The sequence below is a fragment of the Pleurodeles waltl genome, chromosome 2_2 (genome assembly GCF_031143425.1).
Source record: "Pleurodeles waltl isolate 20211129_DDA chromosome 2_2, aPleWal1.hap1.20221129, whole genome shotgun sequence".
In the NCBI taxonomy this organism is placed as follows: domain Eukaryota; kingdom Metazoa; phylum Chordata; class Amphibia; order Caudata; family Salamandridae; genus Pleurodeles; species Pleurodeles waltl.
In genome coordinates this window covers 802,343,772-802,365,706 of record NC_090439.1, presented here as the reverse complement: position 1 = coordinate 802,365,706, position 21,935 = coordinate 802,343,772, and the positions used below count along the sequence as shown (strand labels likewise).

The following is a 21,935-nucleotide window of genomic DNA, read 5'->3' as shown; positions in this document are numbered from 1 at the left end:
CTGCACAGAGCGACGACCCTCTTCTTGTTACAGCAATACATCAGGGTGACGACCTTCAATCTGCACTACGGCCCCCTCCTGGCATACAGCGGTCGCATAGTACAACAAGGTGACTGAACAGGTCATGACGCTGCACAGGGCTACGGCCTTCCTCTTGTTGTAGTATGGCACCAGGGTGATGACCCTTACTCTTCAATGCAGCCGCCACTTGGCACACTGGGGATGTAAACTACGCACATGGAAGGCAGCCTAATTTTTGGACCTTTTTCCTTATCCAGGGTCATCCCCAATCTTTTTGCTTCCTGCCTTCTATTTTTTCTGACCTTTTGCTGTTGGCTTTTGAACTCTGAGCACTTTACCACTGCTAACCAGTGCTGAAGTGCATATACTCTCTGTGTAAATTGTATGGCTAATTGGTTTATCCATGATTGGCACATTTGATTTACTAGTAAGTCCCTAGTAAAGTGAAGTAAAGGTGCCCAGGGCCTGTAAACCAAATGCTACTAGTGGGCCTGCAGCACTGGTTGTGCCACCCATATAAGTAGCTCTGTGATCATATCTCAGACCTGCCACTGCAGCGTCTGTGTGTGCAGTTTTAACTGTAAATTCGAATTGGAAAGTCTACCCACTTGCCAGGCCCAAACCTTCCCTTTTCTTACATGTAAGACACCTCTAAGGTAGGCCTCGGGTAGCCCCAAGGGCAGGGTGCAGTGTATGGTTAAGGTAGCAAATATAGTAATGTGTTTTATGGGTCCTGACAGTGAACTATTGCTAAATTTGTTTTTCACTGTTGCAAGACCTGTCCCTCTCATAGGTTAACATGGGGGCTACCTTTAAATCTGATTAAAGTGTAGATTCCCTTTGGGAACGGATAGACATGTGGAGTTTGGGGTCTCTGAGCTCACAATTAAAAAATACATCTTTTAATAAAGTTGATTTTAAGGCTGTGTGTTTAAAAATGCCACTTTTAGAAAGTGAGCATTTTCTTCCTTAAACCATTTCTGTGACTCTGCCTGTTTGTGGATTTCCTGTCTGGGTCAGTTTGACAGTTGGGCTGGTTGCACCTCTCACTAGACAGTGACACAAAGGGAGCTGAGGTGTAGTCTGCATTTCTTGATGAGCTAGCTGGGCTAGGAGAGAGGGGAGGAGTAGTCACTCACACCTGATAGGGCTGTGCCTGCCCTCACACAATGCAGTCTCCAAACCCCTGGTGTGTGTCTGGCCTGGGCAAGGCAGGATTTCACAAACAAGAGAGACTTTGCTTTGAAGTAGGCTGTCAACATCAGGACAGTGTGCGCTCTACGGGCAATGTAAATGCAAAAAAACAGTCCTTATGCAGAGGCATATTTCATGCATTGTGTTTCTATGCAGTATGCTAACCTTTTGCATTGCAGAGTTTTCACCTTGAAAAGTCATTAATGCGGTTTGTAATTCATTGTTCATTTGCAAGGCTTGTTTGCAGGACTACAGGGTGTGGTCCTTTATTCCAAGACTTTCTAGAAGCCTTTCTTGCAGCATGGTTGGGTGTGGCTCGTGGGTGGGGCTTGGCTCTATATAAGGGAGCCAGCCCAGCTCCACGTGCTCACTATTCAGAGGTCCCGGTGCAGAGCAGCAGCATTTTCCAGAGCTCCTGTCCCGGAGGCCTATCCAGTCATTTTAAGGCCTGCACTTGCTTATTTGGTGATCTTCAGGCAGGGCAGTAAGGCTGAGGTCGGGTTAGGCCCCCAACTCCGTTTCCGTGACATTCGAGTTTTGGGCCTAAACTTGAAACTGCGTGAGCGCGATCATTTCATGGAATTTGCATTGTAAATTCTGAATCAGCAACAGTGTGCGCGATTCTTTCCAGGCACTTATTTCTTGCCATTCAGATCGGCAGTGTGCGCGATCATTTCATGGCCTTTGAATTGTGAATTCCGAATCGGCACCAGTGTGCGCGATTCTTACCCTGCATTTAAATCTTGAATCATGAATCGGCGTTGTGCGCAATCATTTCACTGCATAAAAATCTAGATGTTCGAATCGGCAACAGAGTGCGCGATTCTTTCCTGGTGCTTAACTTTTGAAATACAGATCGGCGGAGTGCGCAATCATTTCTAGACATTGAAACTTAGATGAGCAGTTTTGATTAAAGTGCACAATATTCCCTGAACATTTAAGTCTTGAAACTCTTAATCAAAGAGTGACGTAGAACTGTTATTCATGGTATTTGAAGAGTTCATTCATGTAGAGAAAAAAACATGTGCTCTTTGATTCTTGCTACAATGCAGAGATTGTTGTAAGCAGTATTTTGGAGAGAGTTTATTGTTCAAAATATAATATGCTAATTCTGGAGTGTTCATGTGAAAACCTTGCATAACCTTTCTTGATTTCCAGGTACCTAAATTCTTGAGGCCTAGTTATAGTGAAGCCTTAGGCCATTCATGTTTTCAGCATAAGTGTTTTATTTGAAACAAAACTTATTGAAAGGCATTGTGATTAATCTTGCAATTGTGTTGTTTAACTCTTGCTTCCACAGGTCTCCTTCCCAGCTGTTCCCAACCCAAAACCCATTCCCCCACTTGGCCATTCTTTAACTCTATGCTATATAACTAGTGGAGTTTGGAGCTGCCAAAAGGTGGACATGTTGGGAACATGCGCAAGCCCTGAGGATCTGGTCTCCTTGACATAGGGCTACTTCAAAGGGCCAAATGGGTATAAGATGGAAACCAGGAGGAACCTCTGCCTGGAGAAGAGTTGAAGAGCTGAGGAAGAAGAGCTGCCCTGCCTGTGACTGTGCTTTGTGGAGCTATCCTGCAGTTGCTGCTTCTGCCTGTGCGAGAGGAAAAAGACTGGACTTTGTGTTGCCTTCCTTCTTGTGAAGAACTCTCCAAAAACTTGATTTAGAGCTTGACTCCTGTTGTTTGAAGTCACAGGGACAGCAATGACTTCCCTCTACCAGCACGTGGAGTCTCTGGAGAGACTCCTACTCTGCCAAGTGGTACCCCTCCAGTTCTTGGGACCCTGAAAGGAGAAGCTGGCAGCCTAAGAGGAAGAAATCCACACACAGAACGCCTTGCGGGGAAAAGATCAAAGCAACTCTGATTAGCATCTGTAAAAAATAAATAAATAAATAAATCGATGCTTGTCTGCAACGCGACCCGAAGAGCCAGGGGCTGGAGAAACGACGCACAGCATCATTGACGGAGGCTGGTGAGATCGCAACCCGCACTGAGTGGTTTTTGGATCATCCGACACAAATACCGCTGGGAGTGTAAAAACGATGCAAGGCCTGCCCGGACCCGAGAGTGCTGACCGGATTGACGCATTGCTCTCCTGCGGAGAGAAGAAACGAATCACGCCAACCCGACTGAAGGAGAATAAACGCAAGGTCTCAATTGTGAGTGATATTGACGCATCGCAAGCCCTTTTTGACACACACTTGCCCGTACGGGGTTATTTTTGACACACCCAAGATACATTTTCACTCTAACAGCGTTAGAGTTGTGTTTAAAATTACATGAAGACTTTTTTTGCATTTGTAGTGATAATTTGACTTTTGTACTGTGGAGTTTTGTCGTTTTGGTCTTGTTTTGTTTAGATAAATATTTTCTATTTTTCCAAACCTGTGTTGTGTCATTTTGTAGTGTTTCATTAAGTTACTGTGTGTGTTGGTACAAATACTTTACACCTAGCACTCTGAAGTTAAGCCTACTGCTCGTGCCAAGCTACCAAGGGGGTAAAAGCAGGGGTTAGCTGAGGGTGATTCTCTTTTACCCTGACCAGAGTGAGGGTCCTTGCTTGGACAGGGGGTAACCTGACTGCCAACCAAAGACCCCATTTCTAACACTAATCAATGCAGCCCACCTTGCATGTGGTGGTCACCATTACAAATACGGGTAGGTAACCTAACGGTGCACCGATTCCAGAATCTTACACTCCACTTCCCGGAATGCGGCAGAATCACGACTGGACCTCGCTCCCGCTAGGAGAACACTTCACAGGGCCCACTGGTCTTCATCAGGCAGAAGCTGATGCTCAAGGCTCCTGGGCGAGTGTTCTCGATTCTCCTGAGTGTTGTCAACTCACCCACCAGGGAGACAGGCATGCCCTCAGTCCCCAGTCCTGGACACAACAGACAGAAGTAGTAGTACTGAGCTTCTCCACACTGATGAACAGCTTTAGTTTCACACAGCTGGGAGGCTTAAGCTCCCCTTGTCATAATTTGCTTGTTTCCAAACATAAATGTAATTTAGTGTCTGAGTCTTTGCCTACTTTAAAATGGAGTTGCCTACTATAAAATATCCACTCCTCTGTCTTAACCTTCTTCCAGATAGAAGTCTGTCACAGCAGAAGTGTCTCCAAACTTGATAGCCCCAAAACACAGGCCATGGGAGAGGCTAGATGATCACACCTGAATGTCAACCTCAATTACATATGTTTATGAAAAGAATGCAAAGGCCCCCATCCCTACTCTTTATGATTCTCTTATCAGCCCCATCCTCTTTCTGAGATGTGCCCAGGCCCATTTGACCAGTGCCCTCTTTCACAATCGAAAAGCCCATTTGAAGAACGGGCCTGTCTACTCCTACTTCCAGTGTCCCAGCCGACATTCAGGAAGGAAGCAATCCACATATTTGTTTGGAGTGGGTGTGGGGGTGTTGTTCCTCCACCCCCACATGCTTCTCCAACAGGATCTGGGGCTCTCTAAATGGACCTCAAAGGCGTCTTTGTATTTTGCCCTTCACATGCACATAAACATCCCGACATGCACACTCAACCTATGCATGCAGGCTTCCATGTACTGCACCATACATCTCAGCGTGCTAACAAAAACACGAGGTGCCTTCCATGTATGGCTACACTCACTGATATCAATACATCCCAGTGCGCATATGTAAACACTGGTGCACTGCCTGGCGTTTCAATTTACATAATGTAGGGCAAGGGTGAGTTTAGCAAACCACAAAGGAACATGAGTAGGCCCTTTAGGCCCCACTCTTCTGACACAGGTAAAAAGTCCTTTTCACTCTATTGATCAAGATTACTTAAAACACATTCTGCTGCCACCATTTCACTTGTGCTACTTTACCCTGAGTGAAGGCAGTAGCCTCCCACTACACAATGGTAGTGCTTTAGGCATCCTTCCCTGTCTAAGCAAGACAAAAATAGATGAGAAAGGCCTAGGTCATGGCACACACACGATCTGTGCTTAACCATGACCAAAATTCATTACCAAGGATCCAGATATCACTGCAGCCTGGACACTCTGGTAAGGCGTACACGTCCAATAGCATGTGAGGGACTTTACGGATTAAGAATGTACTCAGCTGTGATGGTTTTCATGCATTTTTATACTGACGAAAAATGGACTAGGTTACCTTTTCATTTGCTGCTTCAATTTCTTTCTGTTTTTCGTTCGAGAGTTGGATAAGTTCTGCTTGATGAGAAGCTACCACGGATTCAAGCTGTCTTCTGAACGCGTCATCAACAGAGTGAAGTTTTTCCACTACAATTCTGAAAAATATTTGTCTATTAAAATTTGTGCACTAAACAAAACTTCAGTCATGACTGCACATATGCCATAAATTTATCACAATTTTCTGTTAATGTGGTGGAATATTCACTGCTTGTAAATAACATTAAAGGCAGGGACAGCCGGTGGAAAAAAAAGAGAATCAGCAGAGGCCTATAAATATTAATTTATGACTGCTTCCGTAAATATTTTAAGGTCCTAATGTACAACTTCTGGATCTTCCTTTCAGAGTTGTGAGAGACGCTGATGATGTGGTTGTTAAAGCATCAAGCAGACTCTGCAGCATTGTAATTCGCCATTGCACAGCAGGGGTGGGTATCAGACATCCACCATGTTCACCTGAATCTGAAAAAAAGGAGAAGGGAAGGACGCTGGCATAAAAAAAAAAAAAAAAAAAAAAAAAAAAAAAAAGTGTATCTTCTGGATGGCGGATTCCTGCTCACCCTCACATTGTATAGTATTGTGATTGTCCTAATAAATTACCTACTGTCCCTGGCGAGGCAAGAAGCAATTCTTTCTGAAATCATGGGCATTATCAATGAACACTTGGCTAAGGGAATAATGAACCAATGACTGAAGCATCAAAAATAAACGGACCCCTACATAGTAGCAAAATACAGGCAATTCAACTCTCCTTTACCAGAGTAAGGTCAGTGAAAGGGAAACCCAACAAAATGCAACATTTGGGAATTCAAATCTTCACATTCACCAAACAGTATCCATACTAATTTGAGGGATGGAAATTGTGACAACCAATATTAGAGATCAACTCACCACCAAAGCTAAAGATAGTCAGATTTCTCAGCACCCAACTGGATCATACAACACAGTATATACTATGGCATATCACTTAACAGGCCAAAAATCACAGAAACAGCTTTAGAGTGTATCCAAAATAATTTTCCATCCAACATCATCTCCACCACCTACAAACAAACACAGACCCATCAAAATGCTTTCTTAGCCTGGTAAACAATGAATACGATACTAAAAAACTACACTATAGCTATCCGTATACAGCTAATACCAGCACACCTGCTCAAGTCCACAAAATGCTACTCACTCTTCTACAAAACAAAGTCACACCATCACCAAAACACACATTCTCTAAACTGCCTAATAATAAATGCTCGATCATTCTAAAAAAAACAAGCATCACATCTATGACCCAGAACACTGACACAGAACCTGACTTGCTCTTCATAACTGAATCATGGTTAGGAGATGACATGGCTCCAGTGTTGCATGAAGCTGTTCCTCTATGCTATCAAACTATCACATAAAATTGTACAGGCAACTGAGTAGGTGGCCTAGCTGTTGTATTCAAGCACCCATTAAATGTCACTAAAGCTGACAACATATCCATACAAGGTTGTGAGGTCATGTTCACCAGATGCAACCCTAAACCATCTTCATCCTGTAACTTCCTACTCCTTTACAGACCTCCACCTAGCAATGCAACATTACCAGACACACTTCCAGATACAGTTTCAAACCTGTTAACACTGCACTCCAACCTATGCATTCTTGGTGACTTAAAGATTTTGTTAGACAAAGCCAATATGCCCCATCCAAAAACAATCATCACTGGCCTATACACTCTCAACCTGCATCAGATTGTTCACAAACCCACACACACACATAGCTGGACAAATCCTTGATGTCACTTTTGCAAATGCAGAACTAGTTACTTCGCAAACTCTTACTCCAGTTACACGGTCAGACCACCAATTGCTTGCTTTCCAACATGAAACAACACAAAGCAACGCACCTAAAGCCACTTTTCATGCGGCCACCAATCAACTGTGGAACAAACTCAGTTTTGAACACTTGCAAACACAAATAACATACAATACAGATCCAGGCACAATAAAGTTCGTTCAAAAACTATATGAGAGGCTACAAGAAGCTGTTGATATCCTAATACCACTAAGAACAAAACAGGACAAAAGAAAACAGGCACCTTAAAGAAATACTGAGCTAAAGGAGATAAAACTGCAAATTAGAAAGCTACAATGTACCTGGCTCAAAACAATCAAGACAAAATTTAACTACAGAAACTTAACAGATTCTACAAGTCAGCAATATACTATCCAGATAGAACTCAAAATTCTAAATGTGCAAATAAAGAGATCAATAAAATTCTCACTGAAGTTTGTAAACTAAACTGCCTAGAAGGAGCTCATCCAATCACTCAAGAATTCACAGACACACTGGCAAATCATTACACAACCAAAGCAGACACGTTGGACTCCTATTTAAAACAAAAGAAAAGCACCAGAACCAACACTTTTCCCAAAAATACCTAGAGTAGGCTAACTCTGCCTTTGCAATCCTTCCAACGAATATCACACAATGAATTTATGATCTGGTCAAAGCAAGCAGGCCTGCCAGCAGCCCTTCTGTCCCATGCCCACCACAAACCTCCAAGAAAATTCTTCTACCCACCTCTTCTGCCACACCAGTAAGAAGAATCATCAACGATTCCTTATCTACACCAATATTTCCAGAAGACCTAAAAAAAATAATTAATACGCCCATTACTAAAGAAAACAAACCTGAACCCACTTAACACCTACAGACCGATTTCAAATGGACCTTTCCTAGGCAAACTGATAGAAAGAACAGCATTTGCCCAGATGTCATAATTCATTGAAGATACCTCCATACTTTCAGACTTCCAAAAAAGATTCCATCCAGGAAGAGACACAGAATCTGCCCCCATTACCATCTGGGATGATCTGAAGAACACAGTTGACAGGAACGGCGTTGCTGCACTACTACTGTTGGACCTCTTAGCTGTCTCTGACGCAGTTGACCAGGACACTCTAATACAAAGACTACGAAGCTGGCATAGAGGGACTGCTCTCAACTGGATTATATCAAACCTTCAAAACAGAACAAATGGCATCCATAATCCTCCTTTCTCATCCAAACCGTACTTCACAAAAACAGGGGGTCTTTAAAGCTCTATCATCTCACCCATGCATTTCAACATCTACATAAAGTCATTACACAGCACTGATCAATTAATTTCACCTCACACGCTACAAATATGCAGATGAAACATAAATACTACTTAAACTGGAATGGCCCAAAGGCATTGGAAACTCACAAAATGTTCAGTTATCTCAGAGCCATTGATTGGTGGATGACATGGTGCCATCACAAATTGAATGCTTCCAAAACGGCGACTGGAAAAATTATGACCTACTCGCCGCCTGGCCTGACTGTCTGGGAACATGGCCTAAAGTATCTAAGGAAGTAAGAAACCTCAGAATTACCATAGACTCCAAGCTATCAATTAATGCACAAGTGGACAAACTAGCTTCATTACTATATAACTCCGACACATCTTCCCCCACCTAGGACTTCCACACAACGTCCAGGCTACTATCCCTCTTGTTCTGTCCAAACCAGACTACGGCAACAGCCTTGGTAGAAAAAGGGTCTCTGGCTGGCAGTCAGTTTGCACTCTGTCCAAGCAAGGACCCTCACTCTAGTCAAGATAAGGGAGTCACACTCCTAAGACAACCCCTGCTCACCTCCTTGGTAGCCTGGCAAAAGCACTCAGGCTTATCTGAGAGGCAATATGTAAACCAATTGTACTGAAACACACAAATACAGTGAAAACACTACAAAACGGACACCTCACCAGTTTAGAAAATTAGGCAATATCTATCTCTAACATACACAAGTCAAGTTATGACTTTTTAAAGCAAAAAGAGTCTTACTCCATAGAAAACAGTGGAAATCTTGTTGTTACACAAAGTACCACGTTTGTGTCAAATATATAGCAGCACAGGCGAGTGTACGTTGGAAAAGTCAGCAATGCGTCGATTCCTTACTCGCAAGAGGTCGTGTGTTGTTTCTTCTCAGGTCGGGTAGGCGATGCGTTGGTTTTTCTCTCCTGCAAGAGAGTGATGAGTCAATTTCTGGACGGGGAACCTCAGCTACTCGCAGGTTCACGTTGATTTTGATGCCCAGTGATGATGCGTGAGAAATCAGGCCACACTGATGGAAAACTGCGCTGCGTGGGGCTTGCATAGTTTTCAGCAGCCGCAAGTGGATGTTGCGTTATTTCTACAGCCGCCATGCAGGTGATGCATCGATTTCCCAGCCCCGATGCAGGTGGTGCGTCGATTACAGCCACGAGGTGGGTGGCGCGTCTTTTTTACAACCGCGGTGCAGGTGATACATCAAAGTTTTCAGCTTCCTATGCGTAGATTTCAGTCCTTGTTCTACCGGCTTCACATTTCAAGGGCTCATGGGCTGGATAGGGCCCCACTTGTCTCAGCAGAGAGTCCAGGTGCTGGCAGAGGAAATCTATGATGGGCCTGAGACTTCAAAACAGGACGGAAGCTCAGTCCAAGCCACTGGAGACACTTCACAAGCAGGAATATACCACAAAGTCCAGTCTTGGTCCTTTTTCAGGCAGAAGCAGCAACTGCGGGCCAACCCAGCACAATGGCAACACTCCTGCTCAGCTCTTCTCCTTAGCAGATGTTCCTCTTGGTTCGAGAAGTAATCTAAACATCTGGGATTCTGGGTCCACTACTTATACCCTTTTCTGCCTTTGAAGCAGGCAAACTTCAAAGGAAAGTTTCTGTTGTTCAAAATATCCTGCCTTGCCCAGGCCTGGCCCCAGACACACACCACGGGGTTGGAGACTGCACTGTGTGCAGGCAGGCACAGCCAATTCAGGTGTGTCAGCTCCTCCCTCCACTCTAGCCCAAATGATCCATCAGGTCATGCAGGCTGCACCCCAGCTCCCTTTGTGTCACTATCTATTGGAGAATCAAAAACAGCCAAACTGTCAGCCTGACCCAGACAGGGAATACACAAGTCTGCAGAGTCACAGAATAGTTTAAGCAAAAGTGGCATTTTCAAACAGACAATTTAAAAAACAACTTTACCAAAAGTTATTCTGAGTCTCCATATCTCTATTTGCTCTCAATGGGAAACTGCACTTAAAAGATATTTAAAGGCAGTCCCCATGTTAACCTACAAGAGAGAAATGCCTTGCAACAATGAAAACCGAATTGGGCAGTATTTCACTGTTAGGACATGTAAAACACATCAGTACATGTCCCACCTTTAACATACACTGCACCCTGCCCATGGGGCTACCTAGGCCTACTTTAGGGGTGCCTTACATGTATAAAAAGGGAATGTTTGGGCCTGGCAAGTGGATAGACTTGCCAAGTTGAACTGGCAGTTTAAAACTGCACACACACACACACTGCAGTGGTAGGTCTGGGCCATGTTTACGGGGCTACTCATGTGGGTGGCACAACCAGTGCTGCAGGCCCACTAGTAGCATTTGATTTACAGGCCCTGGGCACCTCTTGTGTACTTTACTAGGGACTTACTAGTAAATAAAATATGCTAATCATTGAAAGAGCCAATTACACATACAATTTAAACAGGAAACTCTTGTACTTTAGCACTGGTCAGCAGTGGTAAAGTGCCCAGGGTACCAAAACCACCAAAAACAAAGTCCAGCACACAGTCAAAACATAGGAAGCAGAGGCAAAAAAGACAGCGGAAACTACACCAAGGACGCCAGGTCTAACAATCCTCTACCAAAGATCATCTTTACCAACTATGAAAAGACTACTACCAATTCAGAACTCTGCTGCCAGACTACTCTTACATGTGAAGCCACAAGCCCACATCTCCCCTGCCTGAGTACATTGGCTACTAGTTGTCAGAAGATCTACATTCGAGCTGCTTTGTATTACCCACAAAGCGATACATGGAACAGGGCCGCTTTTTATCAGGAATAAAATCACCAAATACATTCAACACAGCTAACTCTGCTCTAGATTGGTACTTTGCCTCAAAATTCCACCATACATGAAAAAATATAGGTGGCACATACTTCTCTGGTCAAGCAGCCAAACTATGGAACTTTTTACCCCCCAACCCCCCAAAATAAGATCCAAAGATAACTTTCTTATCTTCAGTAGACAACTCAAGAGTTGACTCTTAACCGCTTAGGTGCGAGGCACGCTGACGTTGCAAAGGAGTTTTCCCTATCAAAGGCCGCTTCCTGCTTTGATGGGGAAAACGGCCTTTTACACGTTCGGGAAGGCCTCGTAAGAAAGGGGAGAGTCTCCCCTTTCTTACGAGGCCTTCCTGAAAGTGTTTCCTGGCCCCCGGTCGCAGCTGTGCTGCGATCGGGGGCCAGGAAACACTTTCAGGTTTCCTGGCTCCCCCGATCGCAGCACAGCTGCGATCGGGGGGGCCAGGAAACACTTTGAAAAGGCCTTGTAAGAAAGGGGAGACTCTCCCCTTTCTTACGAGGCCTTCTGAAACTGTTTCTGGCCCCCGATCGCAGCTGTGCTGCGATCGGGGGCCAGAAACAGTTTCAGAAGGCCTCGTAAGAAAGGGGAGAGTCTCCCCTTTCTTACGAGGCCTTCTGAAACGGTTTCCTGGCCCCCGATCGCAGCTGGGCTGCGATCGGGGGCCAGAAACAGTTTGGCCCCCATTTTGGCCCCCAAGGAAACCATACAACTACTAAAAAAAAATATATGTATATATCTATGTATATATCTATGTAGATAGATATATCTATGTATATATATATATATATATATATATATATATATATATATATATAGAGGTAGATCTGTATCAAAGAGATTTATAAAGCGCGCTACTCACCTGTGAGGGTCTCAAGGCGCTGGGGGGGGAGGACGGGGGGAGGGAAAGGGGCTGGGAGGTTCACTGTTCAAAAAGCCAGGTTTTGAGGCCCTTCCTGAAAAGAAGTAGGTTTTGGGTCTTGCGAAGGTGGGTTGTGAGTGCGTTCCAGGTTTTGGGTGCAATGTAGGAGAAGGATCTGCCCCCGGTGGTGGTGTGTTTGATGCGGGGGACAGAGGCGAGAGAGAGGTCAGCTGAGCGGACGTTTCGTGTGAGGGTGTGGAATGTGACTCTCGTTGAGGTAGGCAGGGCCTGTGTTGTGGAGTGATTTGTGTGCGAGGATGAGGATCTTGAAGGTGATCCTTTTGTCAATGGGGAGCCAGTGGAGGGATTTGAGGTGTGGAGAGATGTGTTGGTGTCGGCGGAGGTCGAGGATGAGTCGTGCTGCTGAGTTCTGGATGCGTGTAGTTTGCGCTTGAGTTTTAGAGTGGTGCCGGCGTAGAGGGCGTTTCCGTAATCAAGCCTGCTGCTGATGAGTGCGTGAGTGACAGTTTTTCTGGTCTCTGTGGGGATCCATTTGAATGTTTTTCAGTAGACGGAGTTTGTTGAAGCATGAGGAGGTAAGAGCGTTGATTTGTTGGGTCATCGAGAGGGAGGAGTCTAGGATGATGCTGAGGTTGCGTGCGTGGTTGGCGGGGTGGGTGCAGGGCCTAGCGTGGTGGGCCACCATGGGGGGTCCCAGGTGTTTTTGTGTGGGCCAAAGAGGATTATTTCGGTTTTGCTTGAGTTGAGTTTCAGGTGGTTGGCTGTCATATATATATCACTTTTGTCAATATGTGTGTGGTTTCCCTGGGGGGAGAAGGGTCCGACTTGTCTAGTGGCAGTTTTAGTGCCATAAAGAAGCGCAGAAGGTTTATATGCCTACTGCAAAGAGCACATCTGTATTTTATGTAAATAGCGGAGTACATTAGTAAAGTCTATGGAGAGATGAAGGGCACTTTTGCTGGGTGGTAATGAGGGAATCCGAGGAGGAGGGAGTGGGAGCACCAATAATGATTGTTGGACTGGGCGCAGGAGGTGCTAAAGACTGTGACGAATGGTATGTGACAAGGTGTTTTTTGAGTGTCTTGAAAGTACGTGCTGATTGAGGGAAGAAGCGCAGGTAAGGTGGCCTCTACTGTTGTACGTATCTCACACACACCATCGATTTTGTGACTGTCTACGTAGGCTAGTGTTTTAGAGCAACAGTTTAGCCCAGTGGTTCCCAATCTGTGCGCCGCGGCTCGCTGGTGCGCCATCAAAACTAGCCAGGGGCGCCGCACACAGTTTGGGAACCACTGAGCTATTTATAGCCCTTGGGCCAGTTCGTACAAAATAAAACTACTCAGTTGTAGCAGCTCTTTTTTAATTTTGTCCTTGAGCGCCCTCTGGTGGTTAAACACAACTAAAGGGATTCTACATTTCACAATATTTAAACAGTTATGTTATAACTACATAAAAATGAGACCTGCCCATTTTACTAGGGTTACCGTCAACCAATATTTTCCCCTTACTAAAAAACCCTATGCATGCTGTAATTAAACAACTGTTACATTTTTATTTTTTACAGTTATATATAGAATTACAATACCTTCATTGGCGTCATCCCAATTCTTTTCAGGGAGAAAAATGGATGTACTCCCTAGGCCAGGCTTACATCCCCCACCCGCCAACAAAAAGTAACATAATGGGGAGCCGCAGCCAGTGGCCAATAGATCAAGGGAGCCGTGGGTCGAAAATGTTTGGGAACCACTGGTTTAGCCAATAGCAGAGATGGCATCTTGATGGATGACTGCTGCCTGCACTCGGGTTATAGAGGACCGCTCTGACATAGGATCAGAGACTGAGACATCAGATACTGAGACAGCATCTGAGGGATAGGACAATGGCGCAGACTCTGGGAGTGATTTTTCAGTCAGAGGAGTCCCATTCGAAAACTCCTCTTCCAGTACATTATGAGGGAGGTGATGAGGACAGTCCTGCTGTCCCTTCGCAAGCTGTTCGTGCAACTGGGTAATAGTGGGTTAGGCCAACCCAGAGAGCAGGTGAATGCGGCGGCAAGCAGAGAGAGAGTGCTCTCTTGGGAGCTCACCAATTTAGTTCAGCCCCATATTCCACCACCCAAATCATATTGTGGAGACATCAAAATTGTCTATGGCAAAACAAACTGGTTTTGTAAGGCAGGCACCTGTGTTTTTGGTCCTGGATTCGGCGGCCATATAGAGAAACACACTAAACCCAAACATTTCTGGAAACTAGACATTGGGGGGAGTCCACAGAGGTGTGACTTGTGTGGATTCCCCAAAGTTTTCTTACCCAGAATACCCTACAAAGCTGAAATGTTGAAAAAAAAACTCTATTTTTCTCGCATTTCTGTCACACAAACTACAGGAATATGCTGGGATCCACAACATTCCTACCACCCAGTGACTCCTCACCTGTCCAGATAAAAACACTACCCCACTTGAGTGCCTACACCTAGTGCCTGTGTCAGGAATGGATCACCCCAGGGTCAACAGCTGCCTCACGTAAGGACCAACATTGACCGTTGTGTGATCTATTCCTGTCGCAGGCACCAGGCCTAACCACACAAGTGAGGTATCATATTTATCGGGAGACTTGGGGGAACGCTGGGTGGAAGGAAATTTGTGGCTCCTCTCAGATTCCAGAACTTTCTGTCACCGAAATGTGAGGAAAACGTGTTATTTTAGCCACATTTTGAGGTTTGCAAAGGATTCTGGGTAACAGAACCTGGTCCGAGCCCCACAAGTCACCTCATCTTGGATTCCCCTGGGTTTCTAGTTTTCAAAAATGTGCTGGTTTGCTAGGTTTCCCCAGGTGCCGGCTGAGCTAGAGGCCAAAATCCACAGGTAGGCACTGTATTCTATGAAAAAATGTGATGTGTCCACGTTCTGTTTTGGGGCATTTCCTGTCGCGGGCGCTAGGCCTACCCACACAAGTGAGGTATCATTTTTATCGGGAGACTTAGGGGAACGCCGGGTGGAAGGAAATTTGTGGCTCCTCTCAGATTCCAGAACTTTCTGTCACCGAAATGTGAGGAAAACTTGTTTTTTAGCCACTTTTTGAGGTTTGTAAAGGATTCTGGGTAATAGAACCTGGTCCGAGCCCCGCAAGTCACCCCTCCTTGGATTCCCCTAGGTCTCTAGTTTTCAGAAATGCACAGGTTTGGTAGGTTTCCCTAGGTGCCGGCTGAGCTAGAGGCCAAAATCTACAGGTAGGCACTTCTCAAAAAACACCTCTGTTTTCTTCCAAAAATTTGGATGTGTCCACGTTGCGCTTTGGGGCGTTTCCTGTGCGCAGGCGCTAGGCCTACCCACACAAGTGAGGTATCATTTTTATCGGGAGACTTGGGGGAACGCCGGGTGGAAGGAAATTTGTGGCTCCTCTCAGATTCCAGAACTTTCTGTCACCGAAATGTGAGGAAAACTTGTTTTTTTAGCCACTTTTTGAGGTTTGCAAAGGATTCTGGGTAACAGAACCTGGTCCGAGCCCCGCATATCACCCCTCCTTGGATTCCCCTAGGTCTCTAGTTTTCAGAAATGCACAGGTTTGGTAGGTTTCCCTATGTGCCGGATGAGCTAGAGGCCAAAATCTACAGATAGGCACTTTGGAAAAAACAGCTGTGTTTTCTATAAAAAAAAATAGGATGTGTCCATGTTGTGTTTTGGGGCATTTCCTGTCGCGGGCACTAGGCCTACCCACACAAGTGAGGTATCATTTTTATCGGGAGACTTGGGGGAACATAGAATAGCAAAGCAAGTGTTATTGCCCCTTATCTTTCTCTACATTTTTTCCTTCCAAATATAAGAGAGTGTGTAAAAAAGACGTCTATTTGAGAAATGCCCTGCAATTCACATGCTAGTATGGGCACCTCGGAATTCAGCGATGTGCAAATAACCACTGCTCCTCAAAACCTTATCTTGATCACATTTTGGAAATGCAAAGGTTTTCTTGATACCTCTTTTTCACTCTTCATATTTCAGCAAATGAATTGCTGCATACCCAGTATAGAATGAAAACCAACTGCAGGGTGCAGCTCATTTATTGGCTCTGGGTACCTAGGGTTCTTGATGAACCTACAAGCCCTTTATATCCCCGCAACCAGAAGAGTCCAGCAGACAAAACGGTATATAGCTTTCAGAAATCTGACATCGCAGGAAAAAGTTACAGAGTAAAACATAAAGAAAAATGGCTGTTGTTTTCAGCTCAATTTCAATATTTTTTTATTTCAGCTGTTATTTTCTGTAAGAAAACCTTGTAGGATCTACACAAATGACCCCCTGCTGAATTCAGAATTTTGTCTAGTTTTCAGAAATGTTTAGCATTCCGGGATCCAGCATTGGTTTCACACCCATTCCTGTCACTAACTGGAAGGAGGCTGAAAGCACCAAACATAGTAAAAATGGGGTATGTCCCAGTAAAATGCCAAATTTGTGTTGAAAAATGTGGTTTTCTGATTCAAGTCTGCCCGTTCCTGAAAGGTGGGAAGATAGTGATTTCAGCACCAGAAACCCTTTGTTGATGGCATTTTCAGGGAAAAAAACCACAAGCCTTCTTCGACAGCCCTTTTTTCCCATTTTTTTGGAAAAAACAAAATTTTCACTGTATTTTGGCTATTTTCTTGGTCTCCTCCAGGGGAAACCACAAACTCTGGGTACCATTAGAATCCCTAGGATGTTGGAAAAAAAGGACGCAAATTTGGCGTGGTTAGCTTATGTGGACAAAATGTTATGAAGCCCTAAGCGCGAACTACCCCAAATAGCCAAAAAAGGGCTCAGCACTGGGGGGAAAAGGCCCAGCAGCTAAGGGGTTAACCACCATACTCAAACATGTACGTACAGCATTTCCCTGTGTATATAAGCATTTATTTGGATTATATATGAGTATCTAGATATGTGTATTCCTTTGTATTAATGTGTACAATAATGTGTGTATATATATTTATTTATTTGTTAGCTCTGCTTAACAAGTGTACATATTACTTATGGTTATATTATTCTAGGTTTAACATATATATAGGTGACTGCATAACTAATTACCTTTTTAATATAACTATCTACAATTACTTCACTACTGAACTAAAAAAATATAAATCAGCTTAAAGTTATTAATTACAACTTGTCTAGATATAATACGTTCCTTATACATATATACCTTCCATGTACATTTGTAACTTTACATTTATTTACTCCTAATTTAGCATCTCCAATGCAATAACCTATATCTCACCCTATACCTCTCTCAATATATCTTCTATCTCCACGCTCCGACTCATCCCAAAGCCCTTTCTACTAATATGATCCACAAAACAACACTTTCTAGACTATTCCCTCCTCTACCCCTCCCTTGCATCGTCTCAAAACTCTTTTACTATTCAGATCCTCCAAAAAAGCCTTTCTAAACCCTTCCCTCTGACCCCTCCACCTCCATCTCTCCTTTACTCATACAAAACTTCCTCCTACTGCTATGATCTCCAATTAAACACTTTCTAAACCTTTCCCTTCTCCTATCCCTCTACTATCCTTTTCAATCCAACTAACAGACTCACATGTCCACCGCTCAAATGAATCTCATATTTACCTATACTAATTCACCTCTAATCCTTCTCTGGTTCCAGAGTAGCGTGCTACTTGCCGAAAAGCGATTCAATGCCTTGCCAGGGGTAGTATGGGCTATATAAATGCAATTACAATTACAATTGCAAGGCTTGGAACCAGCCATGTGAGGAGACATTTGCCCTTGTTGTTTTCAAAACCAGACAATTTCTTCAGGGAGACGGAGACTGCTCCTGACCACGCCAATGAGGCATGTAAAAACTGAAACTGACATTAGTGCACTGGTTGGCTCATAATATACCCCAGCAACATCACCTCTGGATATGGAGTTGTGGCTAGAGCTGCATAAGGCACCAAATAAGCAGTGCTGGACTCTCATTGTCAGGAAAAGAAATTCTGGATCAGTCTGAAGCCTGAAAGGAGTATTAAATAAGGTGATGAGTCTGCAGGAATATATATCCATCTGAAGATGTATCTTTTTCACCATCACTCAAAAGGTACATGCTCCCTCTGTTTCAACTAATTGAGCATGCACAATTCCAGATTAACCAGGACAATACTTGGATCAATCTTTGCTTGAAAAATGCAACTGGAAACCAAGCAAACATCACCAAATATTTGACATGGGCAAACAGATGCCTCCATTGAAACAAAATATACATCTTACTTTCTGATCAATAGAACACCACAAAGCTGGTATTCACATATGACAAAGATCTTCGACCAGCCTATAAAAAGAGCTGGATATTGAACCATGGCATTTTGCATTTTCAGTGGTAGTGAAAACAGTGATGCATAGAGTTTCCCTGCATAAAACATATCTAATAGAACTGCATCATTGAGGCCCACTTATACTCTTCAGTTTTACACAATTTTGCCCATCATTGATGGAGTTGGAGGATCCAATCTACAGGCCTTGGTCAAGAAACGGATCCAGTGTTGTTGCCTCACAAATATATAATGTTGAGTGTTTAAGAGGCATGAGGAGTGTAGTGTAATCACCTAATGCAATATCCAAGAAGTATATGTGAGAACCTTATTGTAGGGTTGACACCTCTGCTTATTCTATTCGCTCCTAGATCCAGAATAACATCTCATTCTCACTGGTGGGAGAAAATCTTATAAAGGGCCATTGTTACTTTTTTTTTTTTTTTAATGTATTTTATTGTTTTTAATGAGATTAACATGTCCCAGTTACCCCATTACTTGTCATGTTGTCATGACAAGCACAGCAGTTCAATATATATAAGAAAAAAGTAGAGAGAAAAAAAAGATCAACCTCCCCACCCCCACTTCAAGCTGCCTGTCATATCCTAGAAATCATCTTAGTGCTATATGCCTTCCCTTCATCTAGGTCGCCAATTTGTCCTTGGATCCTCTGGTCCACAGGGATGCACTCATGTCCCTCCAATATCAAATTCTCATGTTGCTCGAACTTCCACTACCTCTTCCTGTTTAAAGTCTTCGTAGGGGTAACCCTTACACCTTCATTGTCCATTTGCAGATTCCTCTAGGTCCCCCAAATTCATCCTCCCCTCCACTCAGTTCAGTGATCATTATCGTCCATGCCGCTAAGTCATCAGCCTAACGATCATCACTCTGTACATGTTTCATACTGATTTCTTCTGCAACTGCTGATTCAGTCATATCCCTACGTCACTCTGTGTAGTGGGGTACTCTCTTAATCATCCAACAGCGATGCACTGTTTTACCAGTAGCATACCCAGCAGTAGGAAACTACGACTACATTTTCTCTTGGCCAGAGCTGGAATCAGCCCTAATAATGCTGCTCTATGGAATGTGCAGCACCTCTCAACCTGTCGCCCTACCCAGGTAATCCAGTACGGTGATATCCTGGGACATTGCCACACCACGTGTATAAACACTGCAACTGGGGCATCACAACGGGCCCACCGAGGCAACCAAACGCATATATGTCATGTCAAGTTTTGCATGTGAGGTACACTTGGTGTGTGTAATTGGATTGTATTAAATAAAAGTATGCATTAGAGCTCACTGTCTGTGAACCCTCATGAATTTTTTCCCAATTTCGGTTGGGGAGTTCTCCCAGTACAGTTTCCCATTTCTCCTGTGCCTTAGGTATAATTCTTGGCAGGTCTTCCCTCAGTGCACGATAAAGGTGAGAGATTGGTCTACGTGCCCCTGACAACTTGAGCATTAATACCACTGTTCGCGAGGACGAGGGCTCCCTAGGGAAACAAGGCCCTATTTCTGCACTGTTGCTGATATCTTTGCATATGGTAAGTATTGCACTGTGCCTCGCATGAATGTCTCCTGCGCTTCTTCCCATGTAAGGAAGTATCCCCCTAAATGGAAATAACTGTAAAGCTCACATCCCTTCTCTCTATGGACAAAACCTCAGTTATCTTGGCAAAGGGCTTTAAGGCCCGTATTGGCATCTCTCTTGCATATGGCGCGCAACTTAACACTCTTGTGACCATTTGCTCCCACACCTGACACACATGTTGTACCAGGAAGGGCATCTCCGTTTCTATCCGCGAAACACACATATGCAAGTCCAGGAATGGTAGGCCTCCATGTGTGCTGCTCAGAAGATTATTTCCCTGTTATCTCAGTCGCTAAGCCAATAGACTGCATGTTCTAATTGAGCGGCCATATAATACAGTTCCATATCGGGAACTTCAATTGCTCCCCATTTCCATGTTTGTTTAGGCATATGCAACCCTATACGTTTCCTTTTATTAGCTCATAGCAGGACTATTATCAAGCTATCGATCTCTGCAAAATATTTCCAAGGTATTTCATACATTGTATTCTGCAGAATGTATAGACACCTAGGGAGCATCACCATTTTATCAATTGCCACTTTACCCATCAGCAACAAAGGGAGTTCTCTCCAGAAATGGGTGAATGCCCTCAATCCCTACGGTACTCTACCAATATTGGGATCTAGAAACGTTTGCTTTGTATGGGCTATTCTGATTCCCAGATAACATATTTCCTCTGCTCCCCTTGGGAACCCCACCTCCGGGAGAGAGCACAGTTGTACGTCTACCAGGCCCCCGACCAAGAGCAGCTTGGATTTCTGGGCATTAATAAAGAGTCCCAATATTTCTCTGAAGGCGTGTAGGACACGCTATAAGACAGGGACAGCATCTAGAGGGTCACGCATGTCTATGAAGGCATCATCGACGTAGAAGGACACCACGTGTAAAGTCATCCTCACTTTGATTCCGCAGATTCCCATTTTGCGTTGCAGGAGTTCCGCTACAGGATTTATGTCCAGAGCACACAGAAGCGGTGAGAGGGGGCAACCCTATCGGTTGCCCAGATGTAACTGAAACCGTTCAGACACCATGCCTCCCGTATGCACCCTCACTCCCAGGTCTGTGTATACAAATTTTACCCACGCTATTTATTGGGGGCCATTCCCTTCCTTTTCCAGGACTCTCTAGAGGTATTCCCAGCTAACCAAATCAAACACCTCTTCAATATCCAGGAAAGCTAAGGCATAGAATCCCTTCCTCAAGTGCGGTACATGAATGATAGGAAACAACCTACGGATATTAAACACGGTGCTCCTCTGTGGTATAAACCTGCACTGGTCCGCATGTATCAGTGATGACAAGTGCGGGAGCAACCTCGCAGCCAGTATGCCACTCAATACTTTAACATCCACATTTACTAGCGAGAGCGGTGGATAAGATAACGCTTCTTCAGGGTTCTTACCGGGCTTTGGTATTAAGACCATTAATACCGTTCTAATTTATCAAGCAATCGCCCTAGCTTAAGTGCCTCTTGATAAACCTCTAACATTTCTCAGCCACCACGTCAGCATATTTATGGTAGAACTCAGCCAGGAGTCTATCACTTCCCGACATTTTGGCTGTTTTTAACCGTTTTAACACTGCCAGGAATTCCTCCTTTGTGATGGGACCTTACAGCACTGTCCTATCTTCTGCCCCAAGCTTAGGGAGTTCAATCCCTGCGAGTAGTGCCGCTCCATCATCACCCGGCCTCCCACTACCTCTCGCATAGGTGGGCCTGAAAGACATTGTTAGTTGCTGCTTGAGTTTCTACTAGTGTGTACGTCTGATCTCTTATCAGATCCTGGGACTCCTGCTGGTTCAGCAGTCGCGTCAACATAGCTCCAGTTTTGTCACCCTCTGCATGTAGCCTTT

The 21,935-nt window shown here is 44.3% G+C and overlaps 1 protein-coding gene across 1 annotated transcript in view; it reads right to left on the bottom strand.

Moving 5' to 3' along the window:
* LRRCC1 (leucine rich repeat and coiled-coil centrosomal protein 1) overlaps positions 1 to 21,935 on the bottom strand; it is a 297,998-nt gene that overhangs the window by 37,885 nt on the left and 238,178 nt on the right. Inside the window, exon 18 of the mRNA XM_069220424.1 lies at positions 5,358 to 5,493. Coding sequence (XP_069076525.1) covers positions 5,358 to 5,493 — 136 coding nt within the window. The remainder of the gene's footprint in view (positions 1 to 5,357; positions 5,494 to 21,935) is intronic.